We start from the raw sequence: 16,759 nt of genomic DNA, 5'->3' as shown, positions 1-16,759 counted from the left end.
GACCTCGTGATCCACCCGCCTCGGCCTCCCAAAGTGCTGGGATTACAGGCTTGAGCCACCGCGCCCGGCTATTTTGAATTTTCAAAAGGTTTTTAAAATAGCATTATTTTCTTATTTCAAAAAAATTCATATTTTGTTAATTAGGATTATACTGTATGTACTGTGTGTACATTTTGCGATCCTATTTTTCCCTACTTAATATACATTATGTATTATTATAATCCCCATGTCATTAATTATTCTGAGAACAATTTTAGTTTCTGTATATTGTCATATATACCTGCAGGTCTAGATTTGAAAAACATACTGTATATATAACTTAATATGTGTAACTTTACCTCTGTTGTCAGAGGTTTAGATTATTTACGGTTTTTTACTGTTATTTGTAGACAACAACCTTGTCAAAAGGTTATTAAGCTTATGCTCTCTCTATATATATATATACACATATTTACACATATTTCATTTAAAACTTGAGCATAGTTTAGTGATAAAAATAATGTTTAATAAATGTCATGTTGACTTGGGCTTTCAACTGCATCATTTGTTACTAGAAACCATTTTTTTCTCCTAGGGCATAAAACCAGCCAGCTTCAATAAAGTCATTGATCCTGAAGTGAAAGAAATCATTGAAGGATGTATTCGTCAAAACAAATCTGAAAGGTGGGTGCAATTGTAGCAAAATGACATAAGTGAAAGATGCATTTTTCTCTTATCTTGCATTCAGTCGTTTTCTGATCTTTCAGTCATGCCGAGTTCGACTTTTGAGTAGAAGCCAAACCATACTGTCTAGATTGAAGTGTATTCAGTGCATGTTGTTTGCCATTTTAGACTTGAATATCATGTGCTGAATTTTTCTTGAACTGACGTTTGGGTTGTGTTTGTGTGTGTGTGTGTGTGTGCATTTTGATGTTTTCATCGCCTTCACCCATCAGCTTAACAGTCAGTAGGCCCTCACAGGTTAATTTGCTTCTAACCGTTGAGAGTGGACAGATTTTTAAAAATTTGATTATATATCCTCATGTCACTATAATGACAAAGCTAATATGGATAGAAGAAGTATGTATTCAAGAAATCGTATTCCACATTTATTTATCTCACAATTTGTGTTTGCCTTATGGACAACTCCCATTACTCTTAGCTTTTGTCTCCCTTTAGGTTTTATTTCTTATTTAATTTTTAATTTTTTTTTTTTGAGACAGAGTCTCGCTCTGTTACTCAGGCTGAAGTGCAGTGGTGCAACCTCAGCCCACTGCCACCTCTGCCTCCCAGGTTCCAGTGATTCTCCTGCCTCAGCCTCCCGAGTAGCTGGGATTGCAGGCACATGCCATCACACCTGGCTAATTTACACACACACACACACACACACACACACACACACACACACATATATATATATATATATATATATATATATAAAATATATTTTGAGACAGAGTTTCACTCTTGTTGCCCAGTCTGGATTGCAATGGCTTGATCTCAGCTCACTGCACTGCAATCTCCGCCTCCCAGGTTCAAGTGATTCTCCTGCCTCAGCCTCCTGAGTAGCTGGGATTGCAGGCATGTGCCACCATGCCCAGCTAATTTTGTATTTTTTTAAGTAGAGATGGAGTTTCTCCATGTTGGTTAGGCTGGTCTCAAACTCCTAACCTCAGGTGATCCACCCACCTCAGCCTCCCAAAGTGCTGGGATTACAGGCGTGAGCCACCATGCCCAGCCTGATTTTTATATTTTAATAGAGATGGGGTTTTACCATGTTAGCCAGGCCGGTCTCCAATTCGTGGCTTCAAGTGATCCGCCTGCCTCAGCCTCCCAAAGTGTTGGCATTATAGGCGTGAGCCACCATGCCTGGCCTGCCTCCCTTTAGTTTCAGCTTTAGTCAATTGCTGACTTTAAATTGGTGGGTTTGTCTTTTGATTTTTGCTTCCTTATTGATAATTATTAGTAAAGGTGATCCATTCTTTGTAGAAATTTTCATGGACTTATTGGCCATTTGTATATCTTTGCAGAAATATCTATTCAACTCTTTTGCCCATTTTTAATTGGCTTGTTTGGTTTTTTTGTTGTTGAGATAGGAGTTTAGGCATGCTTTTAAAAATGAGGTTAAAAATACTATGTAGAAGTAGCTCTTTTAGTTCAGATTCTGATTGTTGTTTGTACACCCTTTAAATATGTTCTATTACCAAAGAACATTGGAATACTGAAAAGGATTCATAGCATATTAGTATATTAGAAAAAGCACAGGCTTCAACATCAGACTTAAAGTTAAATCTGGACTCACACTTAACCCGTGTGATCTTGAGCAAGTTAGTTGCATAAAACAGGTATTATTTTAATGACTGAAAGGATAATAGGCTGAGCATGGTGGCTTACACCTGTAATCCTAGCACTTTGGGAGGCCAAGGCAGGAGGATCACTTGAGGCCAGGAGTTCAGTTCAAGAGCAGCCTGGGAAGCAAAGTGAGACACTTGTCTCTACAAAAGATTAAAAACAAAAAAATTAGCCAGGTGTAGTGGCACATACCTGTAGTCCCAGCCCTTAGGGAGGCTGAAGTGGGAGGATTTCTTGAGCCCAGGAGTTGGAGGCTGCAGTGAGCTATGATCATGTCACTGTACTTTAGCCTGAACGACAGAGTGAGACACTGTCTTAAAAACAAACTGGCTGGGCATAGTGGCTCTTGCCTATAATCCCAGCACTTTAGGAGGCTGAGGCAGTTGGATAACTTGAGGTCAGGAGTTTGAGACTAGCCTGGACAACATGATGAAACCCCATCTCTATAAGAAATACAAAAAATAGTTGGGCATGATAGTGGGTACCTGTGACTCCAGCTAATCGGGGGGCTGAGGCAGGAAAATTGCTTGAATCTGGGAGGTAGAGGTTGCAGTGAGCGAGATGGTGCCACTGCACTCCAGCCTGGGCAACAGAGTGAGACTCCATCTCAAGACAAGCAAGCAGACAAGCAAACAAATAAACTAAAATAATTTTACTGTAAATAATAAAAATTTTATAGTAAAAATTTACTATAAATAATACAGTAAAAATTTTTATTGGGAAGCAGAGGGCTTTACTTGGTTGTGCCTCCTTAAACACATCTTGCTTTAGTCTTAAAAGTAATTCATTTGGGCCGGGCGCAGTGGCTCACGCCTGTAATCCCAGCACTTTGGGAGGCTGAGGTGGGTGGATCACGAGATCAAGAGATCGATACCATCCTGGCCAACATGGTGAAACCCCGTCTCCACTAAAAATTACAAAAATTAGCTGGGCATGGTGGCATGCGCCTGTAGTCCCAGCTACTAGGAGGCTGAGGCAGGAGAATTGCTGCTTGAACCCAGGAGGCGGAGATTGCAGTGAGCCGAGATTGCGCCACTGTACTCCAGCCTGGCGCCTGGCAACAGAGCAAGACTCTGTCTCAAAAAGTAATTAATTTGAGCAAGCTTTTTCTTTTTTTTTTTTTTATGTCAACTTTGTAGGGAATGATGGTTTATTCTATTTATGACACTGTCGTAGTTAAGTATTTGTCATTTGGTCACTAAAAATGCAGGGGGTTGAAAATCCTCAACTTAGAAGATACCATGCTGTCTATATACTTTTTCTGTTTAAGTAGTATAGGAAGATGTCTCTGTAGACTATGTAGTACATCAGTTTCAGTTCTCCCTGGCTTGTAATACAGAGAATTTAAATATTATGTATCTGTTTTAAAAGTTACTAAAATAAATTAACTTACCCAGCTTGTAAACAAATCTTTGAAGCTATGTCCTTTATTTCTCTTCAGAGATTTTTAATCCCTAATATTAGGCTAGGGTTGTATCCATTATATGTATACTCTGGCCTAAAACCAGAGTTAAATACAAAAACCACTGGACTTTCCTGAACCACAGTAGCTTCACCCATGGCATTCTGTAAAGAGTAAAGTACACTGACTAGATTATTGTTAATGGAAACAGTGACTTCTATTTATAACATTTGTAAAAAGAGTTTGAATTTTTAATTTACTTTAGAGTTTATAAATCTATAAGAGTTTTTGGTTCCCTTTGCTAAGAATCTACTGTTTGACTCTGAATAACTTAAGCCAGTGGCTTAGGGAAATTTGCCTAACATATACTAAACTACTTCTCCAATTCTCATTAGGCATAATTTTATGTATGTTAAACTTTGTTATTTAGATGTATTACTGGTAATAATTCTTTTTTTTTTTTTTGAGATGGAGTTTCGCTCTTGTTACCCAGGCTGGAGTACAATGGTGCGATCTTGGCTCACCGCAACCTCCACCTCCTGGGTTCAAGCAATTCTCCTGCCTCAGCCTCCCGAGTAGCTGGGACTACAGGCGTGCACCACCATGCCCAGCTAATTTTTGTATTATTAGTAGAGACAGGGTTTCACCATGTTGACCAGGATGGTCTCGATCTCTTGACCTCGTGATCCACCCATCTCGGCCTCCCAAAGTGCTGGGATTATAGACAGGAGCCATAATTCATTTTTAATTGAAGTCATTCCATATGCATGTTAGTTGCGATTTCTTTGCATCCTTGATAAGTTGGATATAAGATTTGTTGTTGTTTTGCTTCCACAGGATCTGTTAAAGAGATTTGGTTCTTATTTATTTATTTATTTATATTTATTATTATTTTTTTTTTTTTGAGACAGAGTCTCGCTCCGTCGCCAGGCGCCAGGCTGGAGTGCAGTGGCGCGATCTCGGCTCACTGCAAACTCTGCCTCCTGGGTTCAAGCAATTCTCTTGCCTCAGCCTCCCGAGTAGCTGGGACTACAGACGCACGCCACCACGCCCAGCTAACTTTTGTATTTTTAGTAGAGATGGGGTTTCACCATGTTGGCCAGGATGGTCTCGATCTCTTGATCTTGTGATCTGCCTGCCTCGGCCTCCCAAAGTGCTGGGAGATTCGGTTTTTATAACAAGGCAGATTAATGATAAAATTGATAGAAAACGTAAAATAAGTTTTTTTGCTTTCATACAATTTTTAGTAAAGGATCTACATCTTGCTATGATTGGAAAAACTGATAATGAGTTATATGTTTTGTTTTTTAGGTTGTCTATCAGGGACCTATTAAACCACGCATTTTTTGCTGAGGATACAGGACTGAGGGTGGAGTTAGCAGAAGAAGATGATTGCTCAAATTCATCCTTGGCTTTAAGACTCTGGGTTGAAGACCCTAAAAAATTGAAAGGCAAACACAAGGACAATGAAGCTCTTGAATTTAGTTTCAATTTAGAAACAGATACACCTGAGGAAGTAGCATATGAAATGGTAAGTTAATCATACCACTATTCCCCTCACCTCTTATTATATCAGGGTTGATTCCTTTCTCCTTCTTATTGCTTTCTTTCCTCTCATTTTCTTTAAATTGTTATGTTGTTGTGAACTATGTCGCCGTGACACAGTATATTAAATTTGTATGTACAGTGTAAAGAATAATAAAGCTCTACATTTATTAAGAAATAGAACATTACCACTCCCTTAGAAGCCACCTAAGTGTCTCTCTCATTTGCATTTCCCTCCCTCATCACCATGAGTAATATCTACCCAGACTTTTTTATTTTTTGAGACAGAGTCTCGCTCTGTTACCCAGGTTGGAGTATAGTGGCACAATCTTGGCTCACGGCACCCTCTGCCTCCCAGGTTCAAGCGATTCTCCTGTCTCAGTCTCTCAAGTTGCTGGGATTACAGGTGCCTACCACCATGCCTGGTTAATTTTTATACTTTTATTAAAGATGGGGTTTCATCATGTTAGCCAGGCTGGTCTCGAACTGTTGACCGCAAGTGATCCGCCTGCCTTGGCTTCCCAAAGTGCTGGGATTACAGACGTGAGCCATTGCGTCCGACCCTCTACCCAGACTTTTGTGTTACTCATTTCTTTGTTTTTCATCATAGTTAACCTAAGTAATATATTGTTTTGTTTTGAAAACTGAACGGCAAGCACGCACCTAGCTGGTTATTGGAAAGGGCAGTATTGAGACAATTAGTTGAAGAAGCCCAGGAGAGGATAAGCTGAAGAGAATTTCTCAGTCACAGTGAGTCTGGCTTCAGTTTCCTTAAGAGTTTACAAGAGCTGCTTCTCGGGAAGTCAGAGGGTAAGGTTCTGAATGGGGCCAGGAAAATACACCCACGTCTCAGCACAGTCAGGGCACCAGCAGGGCTATTGTGCAGACCAGAAATTAGTTGTCTGGTTACCACATGGTTTGATGGGGAGTGGGTCGCTCTGACTCTTCGCTTCTAATCTCTCTGTGACCAGCCCCCACCCTCAATAGTAGATCACAGCAGGCAACTTCTGTGGGGTGAAATGCATGTCCACACCTGCTCCAGGCAGCTGCAGTGCTGGTGGGAGGGTATGCAGGAGCTGGGGCAGCACATACTCAAAACCAGCCAAGTACAGCCCGTCTGAGCCAGACTCACCTGAGCATTCTGGCCTCAGGTTAAAAAGTAGGATGGAGCAATGACAGTGGGGACTTTGAAATGATAGTCTTTAACATGTCCTTCTGATCATACTGTTCTAATCTGGAATGATTACTTTGGACATCCGGTACACAAGTATCACCCTGGCATTTCCCTTTACCATCTTCCTAGACTTCTCTTTGCTTCACTCCTGTATTTAATTTTGGGTTTCCTAAATCCCATGTCTTTCTCTTTCTTGGCGTATCCTTTTCACTGACAGACTTCCTCTGCTAGCTTCTTATGAAAGAATACATGGGAGTTAAATTCTCTGACATTTACATGCATAAAAACACCTTTTTCAGCCACATGCGGTGGCTCATACCTGTAATCCCAGCACTTTGGGAGGCCGAGGCGGGTGGATCATGAGGTCATGAGATGGAGACCATCCTGGCCAACATGGTGAAACCCCGTCACTACCAAAAATACAAAAATTAGCTGGGCGTGGTGGCACACACTTGTACTCCCAGGTACTTGGGAGGCTGAGGCAGGAGAATTGCTTGAGCCTGGGAGGTGGAGCGGAGGTTGCAGTGAGCCGAGATCGCTCCACTGCACTCCAGCCTGGCAACAGAGTGAGGCTCCATCTCAAAAAACAAACAAACAAAAAGAAACATTTTTTTCTATATTCATATTTAGTCAGTCATTAAAGGCATTTTATGTTGGCATTTTTTTTTTTTTAATTTGGAGTTATTGCTCCAGTCTCTACTAGCTTTCAGTGTTGCTGTTAGGTCCAGAGTTGTTATGATTACTGATCTTTTGCATATGACCCATTGTTTTCCTCTCTGGAAGCTTGTAATATCTTTTCTTCTTAGTGTTCTAAAATTGCAGTGATGTATCTTGATTTCGGCTATCTTCAACCATTGTTTTGGATACTCAGTGGACCCTTTCCATCCATCAGCCCATATCCTTTAGTTTCTGGGAAATTACTTGAAGTATTTTGTTAATGATTTCTTTTTTTTTTCCCCTATTTATTTATTTTATTGCATTTTAGGTTTTGGGGTACATGTGAAGAACATGCAAAATTGTTGCATAGGTACACATGTGGCAGTGTGATTTGCTGCCTTCCTCCCCATCACCTACATCTGGCATTTCTCCCCTTGCTATCTCTCCCCAGCTCCCCACCCCCCACCGTCCCTCCCCTATTTCCCCCCAACAGACCCCAGTGTGTAGTGCTCCCCTCCCTGTGTCCATGTGTTCTCGTTGTTCAACACCGGCCTATGAGTGAGAACATGCAGTGTTTGATCTTCTGCTCTTCTGTCAGTTTGCTGAGAATGATGGTTTCCAGGTTCATCCATGTTAATGATTTCTTTTTCTTTGTTTTCTCTTTCTGAAACTGCTATTATTTGGATGTTGAGCGTCTTGGACTCATTCTTCAATATTCTTAACTTTTCTGTTTTCTACCATTTTGTCTTTTTATTCTCCTTTCTGGCAGATATTACCAACTTTACTTTCTAAGCCCTCTATTGAGTTTTTCATTTCTGCTATCATGTTTTGAATTTCAAGAGTCTGTTTTTACTTTTTGTCTGTTCTTTTTTTAAAGTCAACATTTTGTTCTTTGTTTTCTAGATGCAATATTACTTTATATCTCTGTCATAGTCTGTTTTCTCCAAGTTGCTGGTTTTCTCTTTGTTGGTTTTGTGTTCTATCTTTTTTTTTTTTTTTTTTTAAGACAGAGTTTCGCTCTTGTTGCCCAGCCTGGAGTGCAATGGCACAATCTCGGCTCACTGTAACCTTCGCCTCCCGGGTTCAAGTGATTTTCCTGCCCCAGCCTCCTGAGTAGCTGGGATTACAGGCACCCATCACCACGTCCAGCCAATTTTTTTTGGTATTTTTAGTAGAGACAGGATTTCACCATGTTGGCCAGGCTGGTCTCGAACTCCTGACCTCAGGCGATCCACCCTGCCTCAGCCTCCCAAAGTTCTGGGATTACAGGCATGAGCCACTGCACCTGGCCTTGTTCTGTCTTCTTGTGAGAGGCTTTTCTCATATTTCTGGTAAATCTTGGCTGTCTGCTAATGATTAATAGTAGGAGACTATATTACTACAAATTTAGTGGCTTAAAACAACACCCCCCCCTTTTTTTTTTTTTGAGAAGGAATTTTGCTCTTGTTGCCCCAGGCTGGAGTACAATGGTGTGATCTTGGCTCACCGCAACCTCTGCCTCCCAGGTTCAAGCAATTCTCCTGCCTCAGCCTCCCGAGTAGCTGAGATTACAGGCATGCACCACCATGCCCGGCTAATTTTGTATTTTTAGTAGAGACGGGGTTTCTCCATGTTGATCGGGCTGATCTTGACCTCCTGACCTCAGGTGATCCACTGGCCTCAGCCTCCCAAAGTGTTGGGATTATAGGCGTGAGCCACCGCACCTGGCCAACAACACCCATTTATTATCTCTCAATTCTGTAGGTCAGAAATCCTGGTGGACTTGGCTGGATTTTCTGATTAGGATCTCATAATGCCAAAGTCAAAGTGTTGGCTGACCTGGGCTCTTCTCTGGAGATTCTGGGGAAGAATCTGCTTTCAAGCTCATCCAGGTTGTTGGCAGAGTTCAGTTCAATGCAGTTGTAAGACTGAAGTCCCTGTTTCCTTGCTGGCTATTAGCTGGGTCCACTTTCAGTTCCTAGAAGTCACTCTTCAGTCCATTCCCATGCCTCTACTCCATCTTCAAAGTCAGCAATGGCATATTGAATCCTTCTAGTGCCAGCAGCTGGTAAAAGATTCACGCAGATAACCTGCCGAGATTAAGGCCAATTGTGCTATATATTAGAGCAAACACTGTGATGGGAGTGATATCTCATATTTACAGGTTTGGGGATCAAGAGGGAGCATCTTAAAGTAGATTGCAGAACTGAGAATGATATATCATGGTACTTCCTCAAATGATCTTCTCTACTGTTGAGCCCTGTTCCTCTGAGATGACAGGGCAGAACCTTTTCTTCTCTCTGTCTTCTAATGCCTAGTAAGATGTAGTACTTCACTGTTAGCATATTTGCCTCTGCCTGGAATGTTGGTCCTCACTCCAAACTTCTGCACATCCCTAAATAGTCTGCATGTTCCTTTTTGGCTTTAATGGAGGTCAGAATTTATCTTCCAGGCTAAATGTGATGGCTCATACCTGTCATCCTCGCACTTTGGGGAGGCTAAGGTGAGAGGATTACTTGAGCCCAGGACTTCGAGACTAAAGCCCAAGCAATATAGGGAGACCCCGTCTCTACAAAAAATTAAAAATTAGCCGGGTGTGGTGGTGCACGCCTATGATCCCAGCTACTTGGGAGGCTGAGGTGGGGGGATCACTTGAGCCTGTGAGGTCAAGGCTGCAGTGACCTATCATCATACCACTGTATTCTAGCTTGGGCAACAGAGTGAGACCCTGTCTCTCAAAAAAAAAAAGAAGAAGAAAAAAAGAATTCTTCTGTGACAACACTTAACAGCTAATGCTCGACTTAACGACCACGATTGGTTCCGACAGACTGGTCGTAACATGATTTGGTTGTAAGTTGAGTAGGCTATATGTACAGTACTGTGAAATGATGTTATAAAAATCTTTAAGTCATATTTTATCATAATTTTCTTTCATTATTGTTATATATCATAATTTTCTTTGTTCATTTTATGCCATTTGTATCACCTCTACACCATTTTGTTTCTTATTTTTACATTCGTCAGGTTTAAGTAAAACACTGCATTACCAGTACAACTGGTTTAATATTTGCAAAACATACAAAATTACAAAATACGGGTGCATACAAAATACAAAATACAGGTGTAAAAGATACCATAGGAAACATTTTCCCAATTGCAAAACATATCAAAATATATAAACATGTACGAAACATTTTATTGGCCGCTGGTGCTTGGCTGCGGATCGTTGATGTTGTCATCTGAGGCAGCAGTTGGGGTTACCGGAGTTGGTTTTTTCATAAACATGGTGAGCTTTGTCTGAATTGTATGTTTCTTTTTTTCTTCGTAAATTTCACGATAGGGACGAAACACATCGTGTGCCATCTGTTCAGTCCTTGCAAATCATTCGATGTTTGGGTTCATTGCTTCGAAATGTATAAGAAGTTTATTGGGAGGGGTTTGATGAAAAATATCCAAGACACAAAACACAAATTGCTGTACCGAGTCTGGGATAACAGTTGAAATGGTGCACGCGGAGATGGTAGTGCTGCCGGAAGCTGGTCCGCACTGTCGTACGCCCAGCTGGGCAACGTTTGCGCTGCCAGACGCGGAGCAGTTGTGGCTAGCGATTGTGGTCGTAAAGTCGAATGGTCGTAAGTTGCATAGGTCGTAAGTCGATCAATACCTGTACTCTATTTCCTCCAGAGATGCAATGTGCTCCTACTTAAGACCTTTACAGCAGCTCATTTTTAGCTCATTTCAAGTTATGTCCATTTCACACCACCAGATAGTGTGCTCATACAGGACAAAGCGCGGACTTAGTCACCTATATCTGGTACCTAGTACCACGCACATTGTAGACACTTAATGTTGCTGAATAAGGAAACCTTTTTAATCCTTCAAAAAACTTAATGGCAGTTCTAAATTACCCGTGATAAGGCTGCATATACGGAAACATCAAATTGTTTTGTTTGTTTTTGTTTAAAGCCTGAATTATTTTAACAATGCTTGGTAATAGTATTGATTTTTCTTGTGCCAATTAGAGGCTCTGAGATTTATGTATGTCTTCGTTTAAGAGAGAATATAGAAATAGATTAACCATTAATTTGGAATTTTGGGGCATAAAATAACTGCTAGTAAAAAAAAAAGTTAAAATTGGCTGGGTGTGGTGTCTCACGCTTGTAATCCCAGCACTTTGGGAGGCCAAGGCAGGTGGATCACGAGGTCAGGAGTTGGAGACCAGCCTGGCCAACACAGTGAAACCCCGTCTGTACTAAAAATACAAAAAAAAAATAGCTGGGTGTGGTGGCTGACGCCTGTAATCCCAGCTCGGGAGGCTGAGGCTGAGGCTGAGGCAGGATAATTGCTTGAACCTGGGAGGCAGAGGTTGCGGTGAGCTGAGATTGCGACATTGCACTGCAGCCTGGGTAACAGAGCAAGACTCCATCTCAAAAAAAAAAAAAAAAAAAAAAGAGTTAAAGTCTTAAATATTAAAGAAATCGTTTGCTGATTATGTTTTGTTTGTAGGTCAAGTCTGGGTTCTTTCATGAAAGTGATTCCAAAGCTGTTGCTAAATCCATTAGAGACCGAGTGACCCCGATAAAGAAGACAAGGGAGAAGAAGCCTGCTGGCTGCTTGGAAGAACGCAGGGATTCTCAGTGCAAGTCTATGGGGAATGTATTCCCTCAGCCCCAGAATACAACTTTGCCCCCTGCTCCCACTCAGCAGACTGGGGCTGAATGTGAAGAAACTGAAGTTGATCAACATGTTAGACAACAGATTCTACAAAGAAAACCACAGCAGCACTGCTCCTCTGTTACAGGTAACACAGTTACAGCTTGTAAAAGCAAACAAACATGCAACTATATTCCCCAATCTTTATTTGCTTTGAAGGGCAGTGGTCAATGGCCTACTTTGTTTCTTTTCCTTTTTGTGTATTTGCTTATCTTTAAGTAGCACTACTGTGTTTTTCACAGCATTCTGTTATCTATCATTTCATCAAGCCTTTTATAAAACCCCTGAAATAGACTGTTTTGTTAAGTGACTTGTCTAAGGTGCTAGTTGCAGAAGGATTATAATCTAGCATCTGGTTTTGTTCAGAGTATAAATAAAATGACCTTATTATCATTTTTGAGGGTCCAACATAAATCTTTTTTTTTTTTTTTTTTGAGACAGGGCCTTGCGCAGTCACCCAGGCTGGAGTGCACTGGCGCAATCATGACTCACTGCAGCCTCGACCTCACCAGGCTCAGGTGATCCTCCCACCTTAGCCCCCTGAGTAGCTGGGACTATAAGTGCATGCCACTACACCTGGCTAATTTTTGTGTTTTCTTTTGGTAGAGATGGGGTTTCACCATATTGGCTAGGCTGGTCTGACCCTCCTGGGCTCAAGCCATCTGCCTGCCTCAGCCTCCCAAAGTGTTAGGATTACAGGCATGACCCACTGCGCCCAGCCGCGTAAATCTTTTAATAAAGAAAATATAGAGCTAGGCCAGGCTCGATAGCTTGGCTCATGCCTGTAATCCCAGCACTTTGGGAGGCCAAGGCAGGCAGATCACGAGGTCAAGAGATGGAGACTATCCTGACCAACGCGGTGAAACCCCGTCTCTATTAAAATACAAAAAATCAGCCGGGTCGTGGCGCATGCCTGTAGTCCCAGCTACTTAGGAGTCTGAGGCAGGAGAATCGCTTGAACCTGGGAGGCAGAGGTTGCAGTGAGCCGTGATTGTGCCGTTGTACTCCAGCCTGGCGACAGGCTGAGACTCTGTCTCAAAAAAAAACAAAAAACGAGAAACAAAATTTAGAACTAAAGGTAAAATTTATTCCTCAAGAAGGAATTTTCTAGTTTTTAAGACCCTTTGTATTTTAGGCTCAAGTATAAAATTAGCACAATTCTGCTAATTTCCTGCTGTAATGCATTTTATTTTCCAGAAGGACACAGTATTTGCATAATAATAACCTATTGTTCTACAAAGACAGTATTCTAGATTATAGCAGAAAGAGAATATGACATATTTTACTGAAATCCTAATGTCAAGTGTAGATTAGTTAGGGATGTACGTGACATGGCCACCAAATGGAGTTGATTTTTATCTGATGCTCTGTTTTTAGGTTTGCTTTACTAAGAAAATTTTAGTTATACCACAATGTCAACATTTCATTGTTTAATACAGTTTACATGCTGGTTTTTTATTAATGCTATAGTGTAAATATTTTATTTGAAGCTATGTCAGGTTCTCAGAGTAAAAAAGCCATTAAAGAGACACCATTACCTATACCATTTGGACAATTTGTGCTTCAAGTTTTCCCATCTACCTGTTACTTATTTTCTTTGTTATAGGTGACAATTTGTCTGAGACAGGAGCTGCATCAGTTATACATTCAGATACTTCAAGTCAGCCCAGTGTAGCCTATTCCTCAAATCAAATGATGGGCTCTCAAATGGTTTCTAACATCCCGCAGGCTGAAATAAATGTTCCAGGGCAAATTTATTCATCTCAGCAACTAGTAGGACATTACCAGCAAGTTTCAGGGGTGAGGTGAACTGTTATATTTTTAAATATATAATCAGCATATTTACTATCAATGGGAAAGTTTATCTTTAATCTTTTTCCCCCTTATTTCAACAGTTACAGAAGCAGCCAAAACTGACTCAACCCCAGGTTTCCCCATTAACTGTTCAGAAGGTTCCACAGATAAAGGTAAGACACATTTTAGAGGCTCTGTGTTCATTTAAACAAATTTAACACTGCCTAGATTTTCTAACAGGCAAAGATTCTCTTTTATAAATCTGTTATAGTTTAGAGAAAGGTCACCGAAAGCTAAAAGTTTTTTTTGATTTCCTTTACCCAAGACATTCCTCTTAGTGTGCCTAACATTGTGTAACTAGAATCTGGAGATACTACTTATATAACTGGAGAAGAAATAGAGAGCTCAGTATATGTAGACAAAGTATTTATTTAGGATTGATCTCTTCCTCTTATTAATGATTATTTGTTCTTTGTATTAAACTTTTCCAGCCTGATTTGAACATGAAAAGATGTCTATTGCAGTTAATTAGAAATAGTATTTCATCGATTTTCATAACTTTAGCATGTTCATCTAAACTCTTGACTTGTTTTGGTTCATGTTGATTTCTGTAGGAGAAATAAGAAGTGTTTGTTTTTCAGAATTTTTTTTTTTTTAATATGGAGTCTTGCTCTGTCCCCCAGGCTGGAGTGCAGTGGCACGATCTCGGCTCACCGCAACCTCTGCCTCCCAGGTTCAAGCAATTCTCCTGCCTTAGCCTCCCAAGTAGCTGGGACTACAGGCACACACTGCCACGCCTGGCTAATTTTTTGCATTTTAGTTTTAGTAGATATGGGGTTTCACCATGTTGCCCAGGCTGGTCTTAAACTCCTGAGCTCAGACAATCTGCCCACCTCGGTTTCCCAAATTGTTATGATTACAGGCATGAGTCACTGCGCCTGGCCTGTCTTTAAGACTCTTAAAGTCAGGCCGGGCGCGGTGGCTCACGCCTGTAATCCCAGCACTTTGGGAGGCCGAGGCGGGTGGATCACGAGGTCAAGAGATCGAGGCCATCCTGGTCAACATGGTGAAACCCCGTCTCTACTAAAAATACAAAACATTAGCTGGGCATGGTGGTGCGTGCCTGTAATCCCAGCTACTCAGGAGGCTGAGGCAGGAGAATTGCCTGAACCCAGGAGGCGGAGGTTGCGGTGAGCCGAGATCGCGCCATTGCACTCCAGCCTGGGTAACATGAGTGAAACTCCGTCTCAAAAAAAAAAAAAAAAAAGACTCTTAAAGTCAACATTATTCATTTCTGACAAAGAGTTAACTAACAGTCTGTGTGTGAGTTCGTATATTAAGACTGTATCCTGGTTCCCTAGGTTATGGACTCTGGATGCATGGTTGCATTTTTCATTGCCATTACCTGGTTTTCTCCCCTCACCTCCCACTATACCTTGCATGTGTCTTCTCTCTCTGAGAGTGAGATGATCTAAGTTCCCGTTTAGCTGCTAGCTAACAGAGAATACCTGGTTTGGGTAGCTGCTGGTGTATCTTTAAGAGATTAGTATATTATCAGTTCATCATCAAATTTTTAATGATTGCTACCTTCTGGGGATATGAAGTAAAATAAACATGATCCTTGCCCTCAAAGAGCTCAGTTTTGTAGGGGAAAGCATGTACTTCACAAATGCCAGATGCATTTAAAATCTGCTAGGGGTAGATTTAGTTTGATACAGTTAACGGTACCAGATATTTGGCTAGTATTTATAAGTGATATGGTGCCTAGTTGTAATTGAGCTCATGTTGTAGTTTGATTTACTTCTTTCTAAGCCTATAATGCAAAGTGTGTTGAGTGGGTGCTTAAATTTAACTTAGGTTCAACTGCATAAGCATACAGGTATGTTTATTTTAAAATGTGTTACAAAAATTAAAAAAAATTTTAGGTTGGGTGCAGTGGCTCATGCCTATAATCCCAGCACTTTGGGAGGCCAAGGCAGGTGGATCACGAGGTCAGGAGTTTGAGACCAGCCTGACCAACTTGGTGAAACCCCATCTCTACTAAAAATACAAAATAAATTAGCTGGGCGTGGTGGCACACGTTTATAATCCCAGCTACTCAGGAGGCTGAGGCAGGAGAATCGCTTGAACCCCGGAGGCGGAAGTTGCAGTGAGCTTAGATCGCGCCACTGCACTCTAGCCCAGGCGACAGAGCGAGACTCTGTCACCGATAAAAGAAAAATAAATTAATTATCAAAGTGTTATTTGCTTATTTTAAAATAAAATCCCATAATGTTATAAAAGAGAAAGTGAAAAATTACTTGTTATTTCTCTAGCTAGAGACAACTTGTTTATGTTTGAGGTATAGCCTTTAGATTTATCTTTTTTTCTATGTACACATGTATAACTTTGTTTACATATACACATGTATATCACATACATATGAGTTTTTGTAGCCTGCCCTTTTCACCTAACATATAGAAGCCACATAAGCAAGAACTTTGATTATATGGGTCTTTTTATGAGCATGGTAGCCCAAATTCTAGGAATTATTGCAGTTAATATTTATTTCTGCCAACTCTCTCTTCTTGAGAGAGTATCTATACTCATTTTAGGAATGATACTCAAATCCTTTGGGCTTTCTCATGGGACTTCCACTGTTAGGTGTGTGACAGTGTCAGATTCAGATACTCAGAATCTCTTCCAGGGTTTGAATGAGTTATGTAGTACATGAAATAAATGAGAAACCGTGGGCGATATATTGCTGTGACTGGTCTCAACTCCTTAGTGTATTCAGTCACCTAGCATTTACTCATGGTATTAGGATATTTATAGGACTAATGCTATACCTATCACCTTTTTGATAATTAGCTTAAATTTTTGGAACATAGCATTATTTTCTCTACCATTCTGTCTGGGACAGTCCCACTAAAATGGGCATAGTATATGCATTTATAATTTGAGTTCTCCTTGTACCTGCAGCTGGGCTTTGGAGCAGGAAAGACTTCAGCCCAACCTGTGACTTCAGACTTCTCAGTTACTGGAGTTCCACAACCAATCCTTCCTTCCTTCCTTCCGTCTTTCTTTTCTTTCTTTCTGTCTTTCTCTTCTCTTCTCTTCTCTTCCCTTCCCTTCCCTTCTCTTCTCTTCTCTTCTCTTCTCTTCTCTTCTCTTCTCTTCTCTTC

The 16,759-nt window shown here is 40.9% G+C and overlaps 1 protein-coding gene across 4 annotated transcripts in view; it reads left to right on the top strand.

Moving 5' to 3' along the window:
* Positions 1-16,759, top strand: part of WNK3 (WNK lysine deficient protein kinase 3) — a 166,762-nt gene that overhangs the window by 55,246 nt on the left and 94,757 nt on the right. For all 4 annotated transcript variants that reach the window (XM_032266984.1, XM_032266983.1, XM_032266986.1 and 1 more), the window contains exons 6-10: positions 575-663; positions 5,045-5,264; positions 11,595-11,889; positions 13,408-13,601; positions 13,697-13,768. In XM_032266984.1, the coding sequence (XP_032122875.1) occupies positions 575-663; positions 5,045-5,264; positions 11,595-11,889; positions 13,408-13,601; positions 13,697-13,768 (870 nt within the window). The remainder of the gene's footprint in view (positions 1-574; positions 664-5,044; positions 5,265-11,594; positions 11,890-13,407; positions 13,602-13,696; positions 13,769-16,759) is intronic.

Source organism: Sapajus apella, unplaced genomic scaffold (genome assembly GCF_009761245.1).
Source record: "Sapajus apella isolate SASKATOON/1434 unplaced genomic scaffold, GSC_monkey_1.0 scaffold164, whole genome shotgun sequence".
NCBI lineage: Eukaryota > Metazoa > Chordata > Mammalia > Primates > Cebidae > Sapajus > Sapajus apella.
Note: the sequence above shows the minus strand (reverse complement) of the source record. Positions and strands in the feature narration are given on the sequence as shown.